We start from the raw sequence: 17,989 nt of genomic DNA on the forward strand, positions 1-17,989 counted from the left end.
ACTCTTAGCTATAGAAACAAACCAAGAGCTGCTGGGCCCCTCCTGCTCCTCAAATTGTCTGTGCAGTTTTGACCTGGTTCTCTCATTAGCGATATCACCAAAGAACACAGGATTATTTTACTCTTATTTCAGAGAGAACTGAATTGAGATGAGACATAAAATTAAAGGATTACTTTTTTCTTTAATTGCCTCTTAGAGTTTTGCCTTACTTAATTATACTAAGATGTACCAAGCAGAAGGGGACAATATCAGTCAGGTATTTACATGGTCATGGCTGGAGACTTACACTTTCTGCATGTGTATATACCAAGCATTATGCAAAGCAATTTTATATATATTACCTAAAATGTATATAAGATATAGCTCATATAATCATTGGCAAAATCACTTAATTTTGCATAAAAGAGCTAATTCTGTATTATTCAACACCACAATCTTCAGAAATTGTCCATATATAAAATGGAATTAACAGTTGATATGAGTCAAGGTAAAGTATTTTATAGGGGTCAGTTAGCTGGTATATTTAGTTTGTCCTATGGAACTTGAGTGTATTTTTTTCATAAAATGATTCAAATTAAACATTTTTTAAAGAATGTACTTGTATTGGATCTCCATTAGGTCTTTTCTTTCTTTCTTTTTTTTTTTTAAGATTTTATTTACTTATTTGAGAGAGAGAGAATGAGAGAGAGAGAGCATGAGAGGGAGGAGGGTCAGAGGGAGAAGCAGACTCCCTGCAGAGCAAGGAACCCAATGCGGGACTCGATCCTGTGAGTCCAGGATCATGACCTGAGCCGAAGGCAGTTGCTTAACCAACTGAGCCACCCAGGCGCCCTCCATTAGGTCTTTTCAAGTGCAATCTCTTTTGGTAGTAAGTATTCTTCTGTGGGTCAAATGAAAACGTTGATTTTAAAACACTTATAAAACATTAAAGAAGTATATAAATTAAGTAATCTTTTAAACATCAGTCTGCTTGGCCTTTGCATATTTTATTGAGTTGTGGTAAACATGCCAAGCTTTACCAATGATTTCAGTTAACCTTTTAACTACCTCATATGCATGTCTATGCACGTATATATATGTATACAGAGTCTGTTTACAAATGTGGCTCCTATTATTATACCCACCTTAAAACAGAGAAACAAGCTAAGGTTTCAAGCTGCTCAATCATTTGCCCAAGATCACACAATATGCAAGAGGCAGAAGTAGAATTCACACCCAAAGAGTTGGACTTTTAGCCCAAATTCTTAGCATCAACCAGTACACCTCTCCTTTTTTAGGTATGCATGACACACACATCTTTGATCTTGAGACAGATGAGTGAGGTGGGTCCTATTTTGCAGATTTCACATATGAAAAGATGAGAGATCCAAAAGTAGTCAGAATATGAGGTCACACAGCTCTTGAGGAGGGAGCTGGACTGACGCTCAGGCCTCTATCCCCCGAGGGCTCTCCGTATTTCTGGGCTCTCACTGGGCTTGTATACAGCAGTGGTGAACACCTCCTCCATGTTGGCATGTCTTGAGCATTATTCCCACATTCTAATTTTTGCTTTTACTTAGAGAATTAACTCAGTAAGAGGCATTAACTGATAGTTAAATAGCTTCCTTCTGATATTTTGAATTTCTGCACCTAAAAGAAAGTGGACAGCATGCACTTTATTAGTGGTAAACACATGGCCTTGCCAGGGATTTCAGTGTGGAAATGTCACTGAGAACCCTGGATCTTATGCCCTTACTCCTAGTCGTATGGTCTTTGGCTTGGCTTTCTTGACGTGTTTAGTTTAAGGGAGTACTTGTAATCTTTCTGACCTACCTATGTTGTATCTATTCTGGCTATCACTATGACAGACCACTTAGCCTCACTAGACCCCTGTCACTACCTACATTACAAGTTGCCGAGAAGATTGGGGGTATGCACAGAGCCCCAGAGTACATGCGTGGTGCACAGTGAATGCTCGGAGATGTTTCCTTGACTCATCTGTGGAAATATCCTTTGCTTACATCCTCAGCTCAAAATAAAAATGATTCTTCTTTCATATTCTTTCACTGTCTACCTTGAAATTCTTGCTACATTATATGGCATGTATTTGAGTTTTAATCAGCATCTATTTTAAATGACATTTACACATAATTATTTTTAAATAAATTTTCAGGTATCAGATTTGGTAATAATTTTGAATTATAACAGAGCAGTAGAAGCTTTTGCAAAAGGTGGTAACCTGACACTCGGAGGGAACTTTACTGTGGCAGTTGGGCCCCTGGGAAGGTGAGTACTCTCAAAGTACTTTCTGAACATCTGTTGGATAGTAATGGTTTAAAAATTATACAGGTTTGCACCAAGAGGAAGCTTGAATTGAAATGAAACTGATTTATGATTTATATATGTCCTAGAGGGCTTTTGGTTGTTTGGAGATAAGAAATTTATAAAGCCCAGCCAGGGTGATAAAATGAGAAAATTTGAAACTAGAACACACAAAAAGAAACTAAATACTTCAGAAATGTAGGCCATTGTATCTTACGGAATGGAACATAAAATTTACCTTTAAGCTCTGAAGGAGCCAAGTCCAATTTGATTAACTGATAAAGGGTGGCATTGATCAAGAAAGAAAAAAGATTTTCTTCAAACTAGATTATGGAAAATTTGAAATAGAAGTGTTCACTAGAGTGATGTTTACGTATGTATAGTGCATTTTACCTCTCTGTCCATGAACAACTATTTTTGGGTCATTTGAGCAATGTAGAAATACCGAAAACTCAGACCATACAATCATCTAAAAAGGTTTCTAAATTCCATGAAAATGCTCAGTGTAAAAAGAACCCACAGTCTTTGGTACTCTTAAAAGGTGCATTCCTGTTTCAAGAAAGGAAGACAAAGTTGGAAAGGTATGGTTATCACACCTTTGATAATGGTTTTAAATAATGTGTCCTTCCCCACGCCCTAGAACATCCTAAACACAACTAGCTCAGGCCAACAGGAGGTAAAACATAAAAGCAGGCGAAGTAAGAACAAGACCATCCTTTTGAGTGAGAAGTGTGGTGCTACTCAGCTAACGGTCTTAGGACCCGTTCTCTCGTGGTCCCAGGATGCAGACCTTCTATTTTGCAGGAACTTAGAAGGAAATGTTGCCCTGAGAAGCCCCACTGCTGTCTTTACATACTGCAAATCCAGAGGACTCTTTGCTGGCATATCGTTAGAAGGCAGCTGTTTGATTGAAAGGAAAGAAACTAATCGAAAGTAAGTGCAAGCCACATAATTTTAACTGATTTCAGGAAAGTGTGATGAGAAACATAATACTTCATAGATTCACATAGTTGTTCAGAGTTTACAGAGTAACCTTGTATATAATCTTTTTTAGCACAGCGTTTGACTCTGTGTATTTCTTTATTTAAAGATTCAATATAAAGTAATATGTACTTAGAGAAAATCTAGAAAACACAAAAAAATTACAAGAAAAATAAACCATTCTATCCCTTTAAGATTAACACTGTTCACATTTTGCTTTATTGCCTTACAATGTTTTCCTAAGCATAATTCCCCTTGTTTTGCCACATATGATTGTAATCATAACAGATCCAATTATAAATCCTTTTTTTCCACTTAACATTATAAGAATCTTAAGTATAAGTTAATGGCTACATAATATTCTATTAGTCGGCTGTATCATTAAGTATATTTTTCAAACATCTGTAAAGGCACATAACAGTTACAACTTGTAGGTCAATCAAAATATTCCTATTATAAGAGGTTGTCTATTATTACACTCTGCTGTTGTCTTTCTTCCATAAAACAGAGACAAATTTTGATTTTTTAAAAAAGGGATTTAGAAGTACTTTAACAGGTGAAGAAGAACTTCTACTTTAAACTGGCATCTGGCCAGTTTTTCCCCAAACTGCTGTTCTAAATTTCTACTAAAATATGTTTGGCTGCTCAGAGAAAGAGAAAAGGCTGACCGACAAAGTGACTTCTTCCAGAACCTGGCAGATTCCCACTCACTGTGAGCCTGGTGGGAGTTGGTAATGCAGTGTGCTTAGAGCAGACACAGACCCCTGCTTGCTGACGAAAACCCTTATGAAGGTGACTGTGCAGTTCACTCAGGAGTTAATTGGCACGTGTGACGATATTCGTTGCGAGCCACAGCAACTGGAAAATAGGAGCGATGGGGAAAAATAAAGCTTTGCACAGCTTTATGTCTTACAAAGTCAAGAGAGATGTTTTTACTTCTGGTTTTATTAATTTGAGAAATTTAAATGAAGAATTCTTTTAGAAATTTCTGATTCTAGGCCTTTGGGAGACTTTCTCATTGAAGTTCACATAAATCCTGGATAAACTAAAACTAATATACTTCTTATTCAATTGCAGGGCTTCTAAATATATAAGGCAAATCTTTATGTAATTTTGATACAAATAAACATTTTAAAGAAATTATAAAGCCATATTTGTTATTACATATTACATATTACAAAGCACTTTTTGTAAGAAACTTAAAAAATAAAAATCTGTAAAAATGTATGTGCTTCTAGGTATATTTTTGTAAGTGTAGGTATATTTGCATATACATGTTTATATATTTGTATGTGTGGGTGTTTGTATATATATGTGATTTGCTTTTTATATTATTGGAGGAAGGATATACATATCAGACAATTTATGGTGATTGGCTCTAGAGATGAGCTTGGGGGAGTGAATTTAGGGGTTTAACATGGGTTATGGCTTGTAGTTAGTGTTTGAAAAATAGTATATATGAAGTACGAGATGTGAGTAAATGCCTACACACAGGTGTGTGTCCTACTTTTAACTCTAGAAAAGATCTACGTCTATAAATGCTCTTAATTTGATATTTCTTATTAGATTTTATTGTCAAGACATCCGAGCTTATGACATTTTATTTGGAGAAATACCACGACCTGCTCAAGCAGAAGATCTTTATGAAATTCTTGAATCCTTTACTGAAAAGTATGAAAATGAAGGTCTACGAATCAATGCAAGAAAAGCAGCAAGGGAACAGAGGAAGCCTGCTGTAATGCTTGGTTTTTACATTTCTCTCAGCAGTCACAAGACACTTCTTTATATAGAATATTCTGTTCTTGATATCAGGTTCCCAATAACCACCAAACTTACCCCATAACTTCATTTACATAAAGTTCTTTTAAAAATGTTGTATAACCTTGACATGTTACCTGTACAAAGTTCAAGGGGAAACATAGCTCGTTTTCCATAATTGCATCTCTCCAAGGACATGACCTGGTAATATTAAATAATGATACGAACAATGGCTGCGAATACTGAGGCCTTGAAGGTCAAGGGTCTTGTGCTCCGAGCTCCAGGACACCCTCTCGGAGTGGATTGACCCCATGGTACCACGTGAAAACGGACACACAAAGCCTTGGTTGTCACTGCCTTCCCAGGGTTTGCTGAGCCAGTCACCAAGTGACTGAGGTGCCTGGATGAGGCAAGCTTCCCATTACAGAGGAGCACCCCCTTCAACGTATGCATCTGGCATCCAGTTCAACCAATTGTGGTCCAAAGCAGTGCACATGCATGTTTAGGGTGCTTTGTTAATAGGTGCATAGGATAAACTATGCCACATATATTCATTAGAAGAAAAAAGCCTGTATGCTCCAAGGTAAAAAAGTAGTTTAAAATTATGTGCATTTTTTGGGGCGCCTGGGTGGCTCAGTCGGCTAAGCGGCTGCTTTCGGCTCAGGTCATGATCCCAGGATGCTGGGATCGAGCCCCGCATTGGGCTCCCCGCTTAGCGGGAAGCCTGCTTCTCCCTCTCCCTCTGCCTGCCACTCTGCCTACTTGTGCTGTCTCTCTATCTCTCTGTCAAATAAATAAGTAAAATGTTTAAAAAAAAAAAAATTATGTGCATTTTTTTTTTATTCCTCCCAGGCTAAAGAATTACCTCCGAAACCATCGCCAAGACCACAGCAGTCATCTGCACAAGTCCTGCTGAACTCCGGCTCCCAAAGTAAATATTTCTGTTGCAATTCAAATACAATTATAATTAAGCAATTATTAGATATTATTGTTAAGAAATCAAGCTGCATTGTTAAACTTTAGTGTCAAATAGAAGAACTAATGGGTGTTGAAGAGAAAAATAAATGCTCAGCGTCTTCTAAAGACAGAAGACAAATTCTCATTGCTGTAATTTGTGAAAGCTTCTGTTCTCATTCAGAAGATGCTTTCTCCAATTTACAAAGAGTTTTATCTTTAAAGTTTTTTCACTTATTTGTCATTTCTTCCAAAGATAGTTATCCTGCCTATTTGAAATGGGAACAAAATAAGCCTATTTTTCTTGTATACTTATAGATTTTTATTCTGAATATTAAGTTTACCATATATTCTTGGGAGCTCAGGATTTCATAAGGTGGTTTTAAAATAGACGATTTATAAAGCACCAGGTTTTGGCCTCTACCCCTCTTTCCATTGCACATTTATAGGACAGTCACTCTTGGAATCATGCTTTTCAGGCACAGAGGGTAACAGTATGTAGCAATATATTAAAGTAGGTGATGTTTCATGTAATAATCCACTGTTATTCACGAGCACTGTGCTGGGGCTTTTGAGAGTACAAAGATGAGTCCAAATTATATCCTGTCTTTGAAGAACTTTCAGTCTAGGAGGAGGGAAGATACCACATGTGGAAAAATAACTGCCATTACTGAAAGGAAGCACATGACCAGTTCTGGGAGGAGGAGAACAAGTATCAGAGTGCTTTAGAGGGCAGGAGGATGATCCCCTCCTTCGTGCTCTGTATCCACCCCCCCCTTCACCTGGGCATGAAATAGGGAGTCACAGCCCTCACAATGGCTCCTGGCTAGGCCTCTAGCTTGCCTAAAAGTACCCCTCCCAGGAAGGTGCTCAGGAACTGCACCTGTCTTCTTCGTTGCCCACATTTCCTATAACTTAGCCTGTACCCTACTCTCCTGGGATGCTGCATCTTCTTCCAAAAGGGATGGTATTTCTGATTCATGTTCAGGTGATTAATTTACATACACTCATATTTCCAGTGAGTAACAAGATGTGGGCACTGAATCTATTTTTATTTTAAATCTGAGTGATTACATAAAATTTTACCTGTGTGTAAGTTTTAAAATACATAATGTTTCTGAAGTGTCCCCACTAGGAAAATAGATATCTTGTATGATGCACATATAAAAATCTTATGTCAGTTCCCTTAATATCACTTCCTTGTAGTGTAGATTAAAAAAACTACTCATCTTAACTTCAAGGAACCCCTTTCACTTAACAATGGAAAAATCTCAGAAGATTTGTTTTTTTGTTTTTTTTTCCTCATGAGCACGTGTTCTAAAACCTACACATCTCAACATCAACTTAGGTTCCCAGGCCCTTTGCTTGTGACAGCCTGGGGCTGTTGTTTCCCACTATGATCTCCTATCTTCTGAACCTTTCTTGTGGAGATGGATGGTGCCCTCTCCACTTTGCACAGTGATGACTGTGTCCTCACCGATTTACCTTTTGGTCTGTGCACATTTCTTTTTCTTTTCCTTTTTTTTTGTTTTTAAGATTTCATTTATTCATTTGAGACACAGAGATACAGAGAGAGAGAGAGAGCATGAGCAGGGAGAGGTAGAGGGAGAGGGAGAAGCAGGCTCCGCTGAGCCAGGAGCCCGATGTGGTGCTCATCCCAGGACCCTGGAATCGTGACCTGAGCCGAAGGCAGATGCTTAACCATCTGAGCCACCCAGGCACCCCAATTTCTGACTTTTAAAAAAAAGCTTTTTTTTAACTCATGATGGAGAGTATAGTTATAATAATGATTCATATTTATACTATGATATTTAGATTCTGTTATCCCAGAAAGAGATACAAGTTTTTAATTTAAATAACTGAAACTGAAATATGCTACAAAGTATGCCCTTTAAAACTTTTAGGCTTATATTGAACAATTTTAGATATTTTAGATAACTAAAAAATATACAAATGAACACATGCTGTTTAAAAATTATTTTAGGGGTTAAGCAAATAGCGATGTTTGAAAATCACTGGCTTGGGGGCTACAGACTTTTTTAAAATTCAGGCATCTTATGATTGCTTCTGGAAAAAAAGATGTATGTGTGTTATCCGTGAATGTGTAATTCCAAGGTCATGAGTTGTAGTTTCAGTGCTTCTAATCCTATAGATACCAGATATTTACCCTCTGCCTTATGGTCGGTGTATTTTCTGGGTTTATTCAGGCATTCCTCTTGATTTAAAGTGTGATAAAATAATGGTATTTCTATCAATCATAGAGATTTAAAATACCTGCTTTGCAAGAGCAAGATTTGGCATTCTTGGCTATTTTATATATGATATGCTAATAAGTCTAATAAATGACCCCCCCTTTTTTTCTGTTTTGCAGGTAACAGAAGCAAATATAAGCTCTACCCTGAACTTTCCAGCTATCAGGAGAGAGTTGGTAAATAAAATATCTATATGTTAAAAATGATTCATATCCATCTTATAATCACAAACGTTCTAATTAATATGGCAGTTTGTAAAACTCTGGGAAGAAGTTCAGCACTCCTTTGATTTATAGGATATGCACATGCTTTTGAGAAGTACTTCATTTAAAAAATGCTATGCTTTTGCTCTCTTACTTGCTTTTAATCTGAGATAAGGAGGGCGATGAGGAACTGTAAGAGGCACATGCTCAGTTACGTGCCAGGGAGCACCCCAGCTTGGGACTAAGTGCCGCTGACTCCCAGGGGCTTGTCCGAGGACCAAACCACAGGATCTTTTAAAATCTTGTCACGATAGAATGACAAGGTTTGTTCATTGTGAATTACAACTTCATCATCATCACATTTTTTCTGGGTTTTAGCCCCGTGAATATTTTTATATTTTTAAGGAATTTTTTTATTTTTCATGTTCAGATATTTTGCCATTATTGGGAACTACTTCGTAAAACTTACTAGGATTTGCCATGATGAAAATAGTCCCTCAACCTGTCTTACTTCAATATTCTTTAGAAAATGTTCCTTAAAGAATTAAGCAATTATTTAGAAATGTGAACGGGACACAAAATGAGGGCAAAGGTTAACCAGTTGTAAAATAGCCTGTTTATTTTTTCACATCTTCTTTTGTCACTGGGATCACAGAACCATCCTGGGTAAGGAAACTCCAGGGGCATTACTTGTTTCATGTAAACAGAGCGTCAAGGTCACTAAGTACCCATTTCTTTTTAAAATTTATAAAGATATTTCAAAAATGTCTCTTAAGCAGAGTTCCTTAAACAGAAGTCAACCTTTTCCTCATGGATTAGGGTTTCTGACTTTCCTTCTGCTTTCAGCCTGGTTCCCATCGTGTGGAGCCCACTTCTGGCCATCTGTTCTCGCAGGAGCCCAGGTGGAGGGAGTCCTGTGTTCAGAGACAGTCTGATGGCCTGGGTTTAACTGTGCTGTGGCCCCAGGCACAGTGAGAAAACTAGAGGCTTTTAAAAATGTATTTTGCTTTTGCGAATGTGATTTACAGCCATGGTAGAGATACTGAGACTGTCATAATTTGACCTTTGGAAACACATCCTTCAGAAGCAAAAGTGGTTAACATATAAATGTCTATACCCAAGTAGCATGGAGAATTTTATATAGTGGTCTTTGAAAGACTCTATTAGAATTAGACCTACACTTAGGTATCCTGCAATTAAAGGGAATCTTAAATTTGAGGTCAACAGACAAGCTGAGTTGCTGAGGGAGAGGGGCCAGCAGGGACACTGAGGGACAAGGGACAATGGAGGCTGTGGTGACATGGGAACTGCAGCTCCTTTTCTCAGGGTTCTCTAGAGCGTGTACCTGCAGGCTGGGTGCTAGGGAATGTTAGCAATACCCCTAAAAGGCACTAAGGGCAGTGTGAAATTATAAGAAACAAATCCTGGGTGGGCTCTGGAAACAGGATCTGACTTGAACTCAATACTTTGACCACTAGCCGTGTGATCCATGGATAGTTACCTGCCCGTGGTTGGTCGGTCGGTCAGGTTTTTTTTTTTATATTTGAGGGTAGGATGAGTTAAGTTGTACAAACAGTAGGTACTAGGATAATATTAATTTATTTTAGTCCTTTCTCCAAATATAAGGGAGTTTGAAGAAAAAAATGGAAAGGAAGATTTAAAGTCTATTTTTAAAATAAAACTTAACATGATTGTGTTTTTTTAAAAAGCAGCTGTGAAATCAGTTAAATTCTTACCAAGGACTTTCTCACATCCTGGCCGAGTATTGCTGCAGAGAAAAGGCACAGGGCACAGGCCTGAGCCTCAAGTTAAAACTCCTGTGGGCTTGCTCTCAGCCTGTCCCATACCCACTGACCAGCTGCACTTTTGCATGGGCTGTTGGGCAAAGCAGGAATTCTCCAAATTGCATATACTTTTGTTTTGTACCCTTTGGAAGCTCAACTGCATGGTACTTGGGCCTCTCAGCAAGACAGCCTTGCAACTGCACAACCTGGTTTACTGTACCTTTCTGTAACAGCCCATGCCCTCCTGTGTCAGTCTTCACCACCCGCCTCCTATCCACCCTGTAATTTTCAGTGACAGTCTGGGCCCATCCACTGTGGGGGCCATCCTGTGCTGCGTGGATGCCCTGGACTGAGTCACTCCATGCCAATAATACTCCCTTCCCAGTTGCAAGGACCACAAATGCTCCAGACATTACCTTTTGAGAACTGCTTTTCTGGTGACATCACCTAGTGGCCTTATCTGCCTCACTTTACCAATGATTCTCACCCTCTTCCAAAGGACGTGATCCCGAAAGTGACAGACCCCACACCTGACCTGGGGGGATGTGGGTACCAGAGTTAAGTCAGCCATGCAACTCATCACTACATTAAATGTGCACAAAACCAAAGATGTGTTTGTTCTCTTACTTCTGCTTGCCTTGCAACGACCTTCCAAAGACTGAGATTCCTTTCCCGGATCACGTCTAGGGCCGGATATGTTGGTTACATATGGGTTACATTATGCAGACTCCATGGAGAAAGCAACTCGAGTAACACAGTGACACCCTCTAGAACCAGCCTTGCTAATTAGGAGCCTCGGGACAGCTGCTTCCTGTTAAGTGTAGTCCTGATTTGGGAGAGAAAATAAACTGTATTTGAATTGAAGTTGAATATTATGATGAAAATGGCTAATTGCTTCAAAGAGCTTACATATTTCTTAAACACAGGAATATAAAACTTGAAGGCAAGGCTTCTGTGAATGCCAAGTATTTTAGTTGGCAGCGGGGCCTGTGTCCGTGGTCCCCAGGGGGCTCTCTCTTTCTGGAAGGACATACCTCCCTCCCGGAAGAAAAAGGCCCACCTTTTTTTTTTTTTTTTTTTTAATAAGCTATTTTGTGGGCATTAAACTTTTCCTTATGGAAGGTATCTCTAATATTTATAGTGAAGAAGAACTTTAAGAACTTGAAGAAAAAACTAACAGTAGGGCATGGCATTGAGTGGCCTGTGGACTGTTACCTCCAGGGAGCGCCGGTCTTCATTCAGGCTTGGCTCACCACCTCGTGTTCTTGTGGATGAATTTTCCGCGAAACTGCTTAAACTCCTGACTCTTCTTTGGCACATCCCTGTCTGCCTATCTTTTTTTTTTTTTTTTAAAGATTTATTTATTTATTTGAGAGCGAGAATGAGAGAGAGTACATGAGAGGGGGGAGGGTCAGAGGGAGAAGCAGACTCCCTGCTGAGCAGGGAGCCCGATGCGGGACTCGATCCAGGGACTCCAGGATCATGACCTGAGCCGAAGGCAGTCGCTTAACCGACTGAGCCACCCAGGCGCCCCCTGTCTGCCTATCTTGCCCATATTCTTCCCTAGCTCTCCCAGCAATGATTTCCCCTCCCCATTTGCCTCATCTCTGCTCAAAATTTGGGTGGGGGGAAAGAGGGATGTTGAATACCAACCTCCTCAAACCCCACAGCACTGCCTTCTTCTCTGCTGCATCTCAAAACCACCTGCTCTGTTCTTACACCGCCTTTCCCATCACCACTTTACCCTTAGTTCATTTGGAAACTACAATTCAGAGGAAACTGGACAACACCTAAATAGGAAGGGCAGGAACTGAACCAAGTCTGTGATCCTCTCTGTCTTTCATTCAGTTCATAATATCTTTCTTCCTCTAACTGTTCATCACAAAATATATTCCTAAAACCAGTAAGAACCAGTTCATTTATCAGTGGTTACCCAGGATCATCATGCAACATTCTTACTATTTGTAGAGTCTGGATAACTCAGTGAGGCAGAAGAATATGCTAATTCTCCTTGAAAATGTGCCTGACAAAAGTGACATGCCCTGATAAGTCTAAGTTCAGTCTGCTGAACACAATTTAATACTCGCGTGGCTGCAGAGGGCCTTGGGGGAGGAGGTCAGTGGTGATTCTGAGGTTCGGGTCTCGGCTCCTTGGACAGAGTGCCTCACACGCCACTTGAGCTTGATGTTCTGTGACGCGGGGGTGATGGGACAAGGGACAGGCTGAGCACACGGCAAGGGCTGGCACCTGTCATCACTGCGATCACCCTCTCGTGCATTTTCCTTTGTACCTGGTACTACAAATGCACACGCATATGGCCGCCAAGATGGCTGTGACTTCCAGAACATTCCCTGATATTCACTAGGACTCTTCTGCTTGCTTCTTTGTATTATCCAAGGTGCTTGGAGACACAAGAGAGGAGGAGCTACTTGAGGGTTTTCATTAAGTTCGGTTGAAAGAGGTTGAGCTTTATGTATGGAGGTGATAAATATAATTATTGATGAGAAAATGATGTTAGGAATGATTTTTTTCCTCTAACATCACCTTACATTCCTCTGATTTAATGACAAAGGGGCCTGTCAGGAGGACTTGCTGTGTGTCCCGCAGTGAGGGACCCCTGCTGCTTGTCACATACACGGTGATGAGCGCTCATTAATGTGTTGGCTGTCACTCAGCTGGTTTTGATGATATCCAGACGTTATCAAAATTCTACACTTCTGTGATATTCTTTTAACCTTCTTCCTTGAAATTGATAGACTACAAGTAAATATAGTATAAGATGTAAAAACAGGCAGAACATGTCTCTATGATAGAAAAAAATAATGATACCAGGAATCCCTCGAATGTAATTCTGTTAGTTGTTATTAGGGTTATTTCTTGAGGAGAACTCAAAGAACCACGTGGCACATGCTTTTACAGAAAGAACTGCAGCACCATCTTGTGTGAACTACAAATTCCATGTTTTGGTCAACGTAGTGTAATTAAAGTCTTCACTTTTTATCACTTACTGACAAGCCAAATTTGGTTTATCTTTTACTATTATAGTATTATAGGTTCAAATAAGTAACTGGTTTTTAGAATTCGGTTACTTATGTTTTCAGTGTATCTGCACTAAGATGCATTTAACAAGCATCTAATTGCCTAATATGTGCACATAGTATGTGAAACAAATATAAAATTCCATGTAGCTGAATACACAGAAAGTATCTGTTTCTTTATATTTCTTATAATGTTATACAGTTTATAATATTTACTGTTTTTTACTCATATTAACCCCTCAATTCTCAAGGTATTTTTTTCCTAATACAATACAGACAATTCTACACATTGTGTTGAAACTCTTATTAAGCATATGCAGACGTACTTCTTGTGCTAATTTGAGTTTTATCTCTGTTTTGAGAGAAAGTGTAAAGTAAGCGCAGAAATGAAAACAGCCATGAAGCCTATGGAAAAAATGTCTGCTGATGAATCGGCAAAATTCGTCTGAGCTGGAACCCTAAAAACCAAAGGCTACAGAGCATGGTTTTTGTTTTGTTTTGTTTAACATTTTATTTTATTTTATTTTTCATCATGATAAATGTACTCTTTAACCCCCATCTTCCTACCTATGTCCCCTCTGGTAACCATAGTTTGTTCTCTATAGTTAAAAGTCTGGGTCTGTTTCTTGGTTTGTGTGTATGTCTCTCTTTTTTTCTTCCTTTACACATTTGTTTTGTTTCTTAAATGCCACATATGAGTAAGATCATATGGTATTTGTCTTTCTCTGACTAACTTATTTCCCTTAGCATAATACTCTCTAGCTCTATCCTGGAGCATGGTTTTTCAATTAAATATTTTATGATACAATCGTGACTATAAATGTGTTTTTCTCTAACAGCTACGATTCATGAGAGCCATAATGACCATTCTATTAAAAGGGGAAAAATGTAAATACAGTCGATCTTTGAACAACTTGGGACAGGGGGTTTAGGGGCACCAAACCCCATGCAGTTGAAAATCCACATATAACTTTTGATTCCCCCAAAACTTAACTACTAATAGCCTATCATAGACCAAAAGCCTTAACAAAAGCATAAATAGTAGGTTAACACATATTTTGTACGTTACACGTATTATGTGCTGTATTCTTATAATAAATGAAGCTAGATAAAAGAAAATGTTATTAAGAAAATAAGGAGGGGGCACCTTGGTGGCTCAGTCGGTTAAGCGTCAGTCTTTGGCTCAGGTCATGATCTCGGGGTCCTGGGATTGAGTCCTGAATCAGGCTCCCTGCTCAGTGGGGAGCCTGCTTCTCCCTCTCCCTCTGCTGCTCCCCCTGCTTGTGCTCTTTCATGCTCTCTCTGTCAAATAAATTAATTAATTTTAAAAAAAAGAAAAGAAAGGCGCCTGGGTGGCTCAGTTGGTTAAGCGACTGCCTTCGGCTCAGGTCATGATCCTGGAGTCCCTGGATTGAGTCCTGCATCAGACTCCCTGCTCCGCAGGGTGCCTGCTTCTCCCTCTGACCCTCCCCCCTCTCATGTGCTCTCTCTCTCTCATTCTCTCTGTCTCAAATAAATAAATAAAATCTTTAAAAAAAAAAAAAAAGGAGAAAATACATTTACAGCATCATGCTGTTTATAAAAAAAAAAAATCCATGTATAAGTGCAGTTCACACCTGTATTGTTCAAGGGTTAGTTTGTAGTGTTATAGGTTATTCAAAATTCAAACAATTATAACCACAAATATTTGCTAAATACATAGTTAAATATATAATAATATGCAGTTTGACTTGCATGGATTTAGGAAACGTTATTACCAAACATTTGCTCTTTTTGAAGAAGAAGAACATAAGTCTAATAATATGATGAAAATCACACAGACCACATGCTCTAAGGCATTAGAATATTAAGTACTGAAGTTAATTTATATCTTACCTTCCCAGGTTTCCCATTAAAAATGTGAATAATTTAAATACTTTTGTTTGTTTGTTTTAGGCAAGTTGAACCCACCCATAGAAGTGACGGCATTATATTCTTTTGAAGGTCAGCAGCCAGGGGATTTGAATTTTCACGCTGGAGACAGAATCACAGTTATATCACAAACAGATTCACATTTCGATTGGTGGGAAGGGAAACTTCGAGGTCAAACTGGCATTTTTCCAGCCAACTATGTTACCTTGAATTAAAGTTTATATAATTTTCTTCTTTGAGAATTTTAAAACATTTATTTCTCCACTGACAGGATTTACTCTTCAGTTACGCAATGTGTAATATAAATTTTAAAATACTGCTCTTTATAAACTTTTATCTAATATGTAAAAGATTTTTTTCTCTCTATAAATGGTTAACTTACATATCTTTAAATACTTTGTACTAATTTTATCACATATACTATTTAAAGTTAATATGCTCCAATTCCTATGGTCACAGTCCTTTTGTGTTCATTTTCAAGCATCACTAAACCTGTGATTGGCTCTGTAAATGGTAATTGCTTATTCTAATTTGAGAATCGTAAGGGTAGGGGCATGAATACCAACTCAGGTATTTCTATTTGCAAAGTGACTAGAGAAGAAGGAATCAGCTTAAGGAAGGTATTACATAATCCTTCTAGTTTTAGGGACAAGCTACGATATGAATCCTTAAAAATGATCGTTATTCCTTCAAAAATTACATATATGTATATTGGTAGCAGAAACATGCTGTTGCAAAGTTCAGCCACTCTGCATTAAACAAAGATGACATTAACTTTTCTTCTGCATGAGGTTATGTTTATTCATTTCTAGGAGGAGAATCAACTTATGTTGACATGGCCTAGTTGTCTCTAAATAAATGTTTTTTAAATGATAAGTTAATGTCTTGATTTTGTTTTTCTTAGTTTCTTTGTGTAAAGTAAGAGGCCCTGTTGTTGGCCTGAAGGTTAAAACCCACCACTGTGATTGGCTGCCTAACTTGTTTCTTCTTGGCTTTACAAATATATACTTGACAAATACAATTGTAAAATATTTAAAGGTTGCAATGATGATTTGATACACATATACACTGTGAAAGGGTTCCCATGGAGTGAATTAACACATCCATCCTTTTACATATTTACCTTTTTTTTTTTTTTTTTTTTTTGGTGAGAACACTAATGTTCTACTCTCTTAGCAAATCTCAATTATGTAATATAATATTATCAAACTTAGTCACCATGCTGTACGTTAGACCTGGACCTTGTTCCTCTTATACCTGGAAGTTTGTAGCCTTTGACCAGTATCTCTTAATTTCCCCCAACTCCCAGCCCCTGGTAACCACCACTCTACTCTCTGTTTCTGAGTTTGGCTTTTTTAGATTCCCATATAAGTGAGATCATACAGTGTTTGTCTTTTACTGACTTATTTCACTTAGGATAATAGTCCATCCGTATTTTCTCAAATTCCAGGATTTCCTTCTCTATGTTTATATTTCACGTTTCTTTATCCATTCATCTGTTAATGAACACTTAGGTTTCATATGCAAACAGAGATAACTGTGTTGTCTCTTCCCAATGTGGCTGCCTTTTATTCATTCCCTTTTCTTTCTTTTTCTTGCCTAATTGACCTTATATGACTTCCAGTACTGTGTTGAATAGAAGTGGCAAGAGTGAGCATCCTTGTTTGCACCTGATCCAGAGGAAAAGCTTTTACATTTTCACTGTTGAGTATGATGATAGCTGTGGGCTGGTCATATGTGTGCATGTTGTTTAATCTCCACATATTGATGAATTTTCCAGTTTTTTTTTCTTGTAATTGATTTCTACTCTTGTACCATTGTGTTCAGAAAAGATTCTTGATATGATTTCAGCCTTTTAAAATTTATTAAGACTTGGTTTGTGGCCTGGTCTGTCCTGGAGAACGTTGCATGTGCACTTGAGCAGAATGTGCATCCTGCTGCCATAAGATGGAATGTTCTGGGGCGCCTGGGTGGCTCAGTTGTTAAGCGTCTGCCTTCGGCTCAGGTCATGATCCCAGGGTCCTGGGATCGAGTCCCACATGCTTGTGTTCCTGCTCTCGCTATCTCTCTCTCTGTCAAATAAATAAATAAAAATCTTAAAAAAAAAAAAAAAAAGATGGAATGTTCTGCATGTGTTTATGGGTTCACCCGGTCTGACATGTAGCCCAAGTCCGGGGTTTCCTCACTGATTTTCCATCTGGATGATCCATTCATTGTTGTAAGTGGGGGATTGAAGTTCCCCACCCCCTGCCTCACTGCCCCCCACTATGACTGTATTGCTGTCTATTTCTCCCTTCAGGTCCATCAGTGTCTGCTTTATAGATGTAGGGTGCTCTGGTGTTGGGTGCATAAATATTTACAATTGTTATATCTGCTTGATCATTTCACCCCTTTATCATTACGTATTGACCTTCTTTGTCTCATTATAGTTTTTAGCCTAAAGACTATTCTGCATGACATAAGTATAGTGACTCCTGTGCTTTTTAGGTTTCTAATCCTCCACTCTTGGTCTGCTTGTGTCCTTACATCTGAAGTGAAGCTCACCTGGGTCTTTTAAAGTCCACTCAGTCACCTTATGTCTTTTGATTGGTGAATTTAGTCCATTTACATTTGAAGTAATTTTTACTATTAACACTTTGTTCATTGTTTTCTGGCTGTTTTGTAATTCTTTTGTTTCGTTTCTCTTGCCCTCCCCTTTTTGATGGTTTTCCATCATGTGTAGTATGCTTTGATTCCTTTCTCTTTGTCTTTGTGCATTTTCTATAGGTTTTTGCTTGTGGTTACCATGAGGCTTACACAAAACATCT

At 38.5% G+C, this 17,989-nt stretch overlaps 1 protein-coding gene across 1 annotated transcript in view; it reads left to right on the forward strand.

Moving 5' to 3' along the window:
• SH3YL1 (SH3 and SYLF domain containing 1) overlaps window positions 1–16,017 on the forward strand; it is a 37,191-nt gene extending 21,174 nt beyond the window's left edge. The window contains exons 5-10 of the mRNA XM_045883992.3: window positions 2,153–2,265; window positions 3,106–3,234; window positions 4,849–5,017; window positions 5,893–5,971; window positions 8,366–8,422; window positions 15,207–16,017. Of these exons, the coding sequence (XP_045739948.1) occupies window positions 2,153–2,265; window positions 3,106–3,234; window positions 4,849–5,017; window positions 5,893–5,971; window positions 8,366–8,422; window positions 15,207–15,397 (738 nt within the window). The 3' untranslated portion in view covers window positions 15,398–16,017. The remainder of the gene's footprint in view (window positions 1–2,152; window positions 2,266–3,105; window positions 3,235–4,848; window positions 5,018–5,892; window positions 5,972–8,365; window positions 8,423–15,206) is intronic.
• Window positions 16,018–17,989: the final 1,972 nt, after the last annotated feature.

The sequence above is a fragment of the Mirounga angustirostris genome, unplaced genomic scaffold, assembly GCF_029215605.1.
Source record: "Mirounga angustirostris isolate CCGP_5_RB_7025 unplaced genomic scaffold, mMirAng1.0.hap1 SCAF_10, whole genome shotgun sequence".
NCBI lineage: Eukaryota > Metazoa > Chordata > Mammalia > Carnivora > Phocidae > Mirounga > Mirounga angustirostris.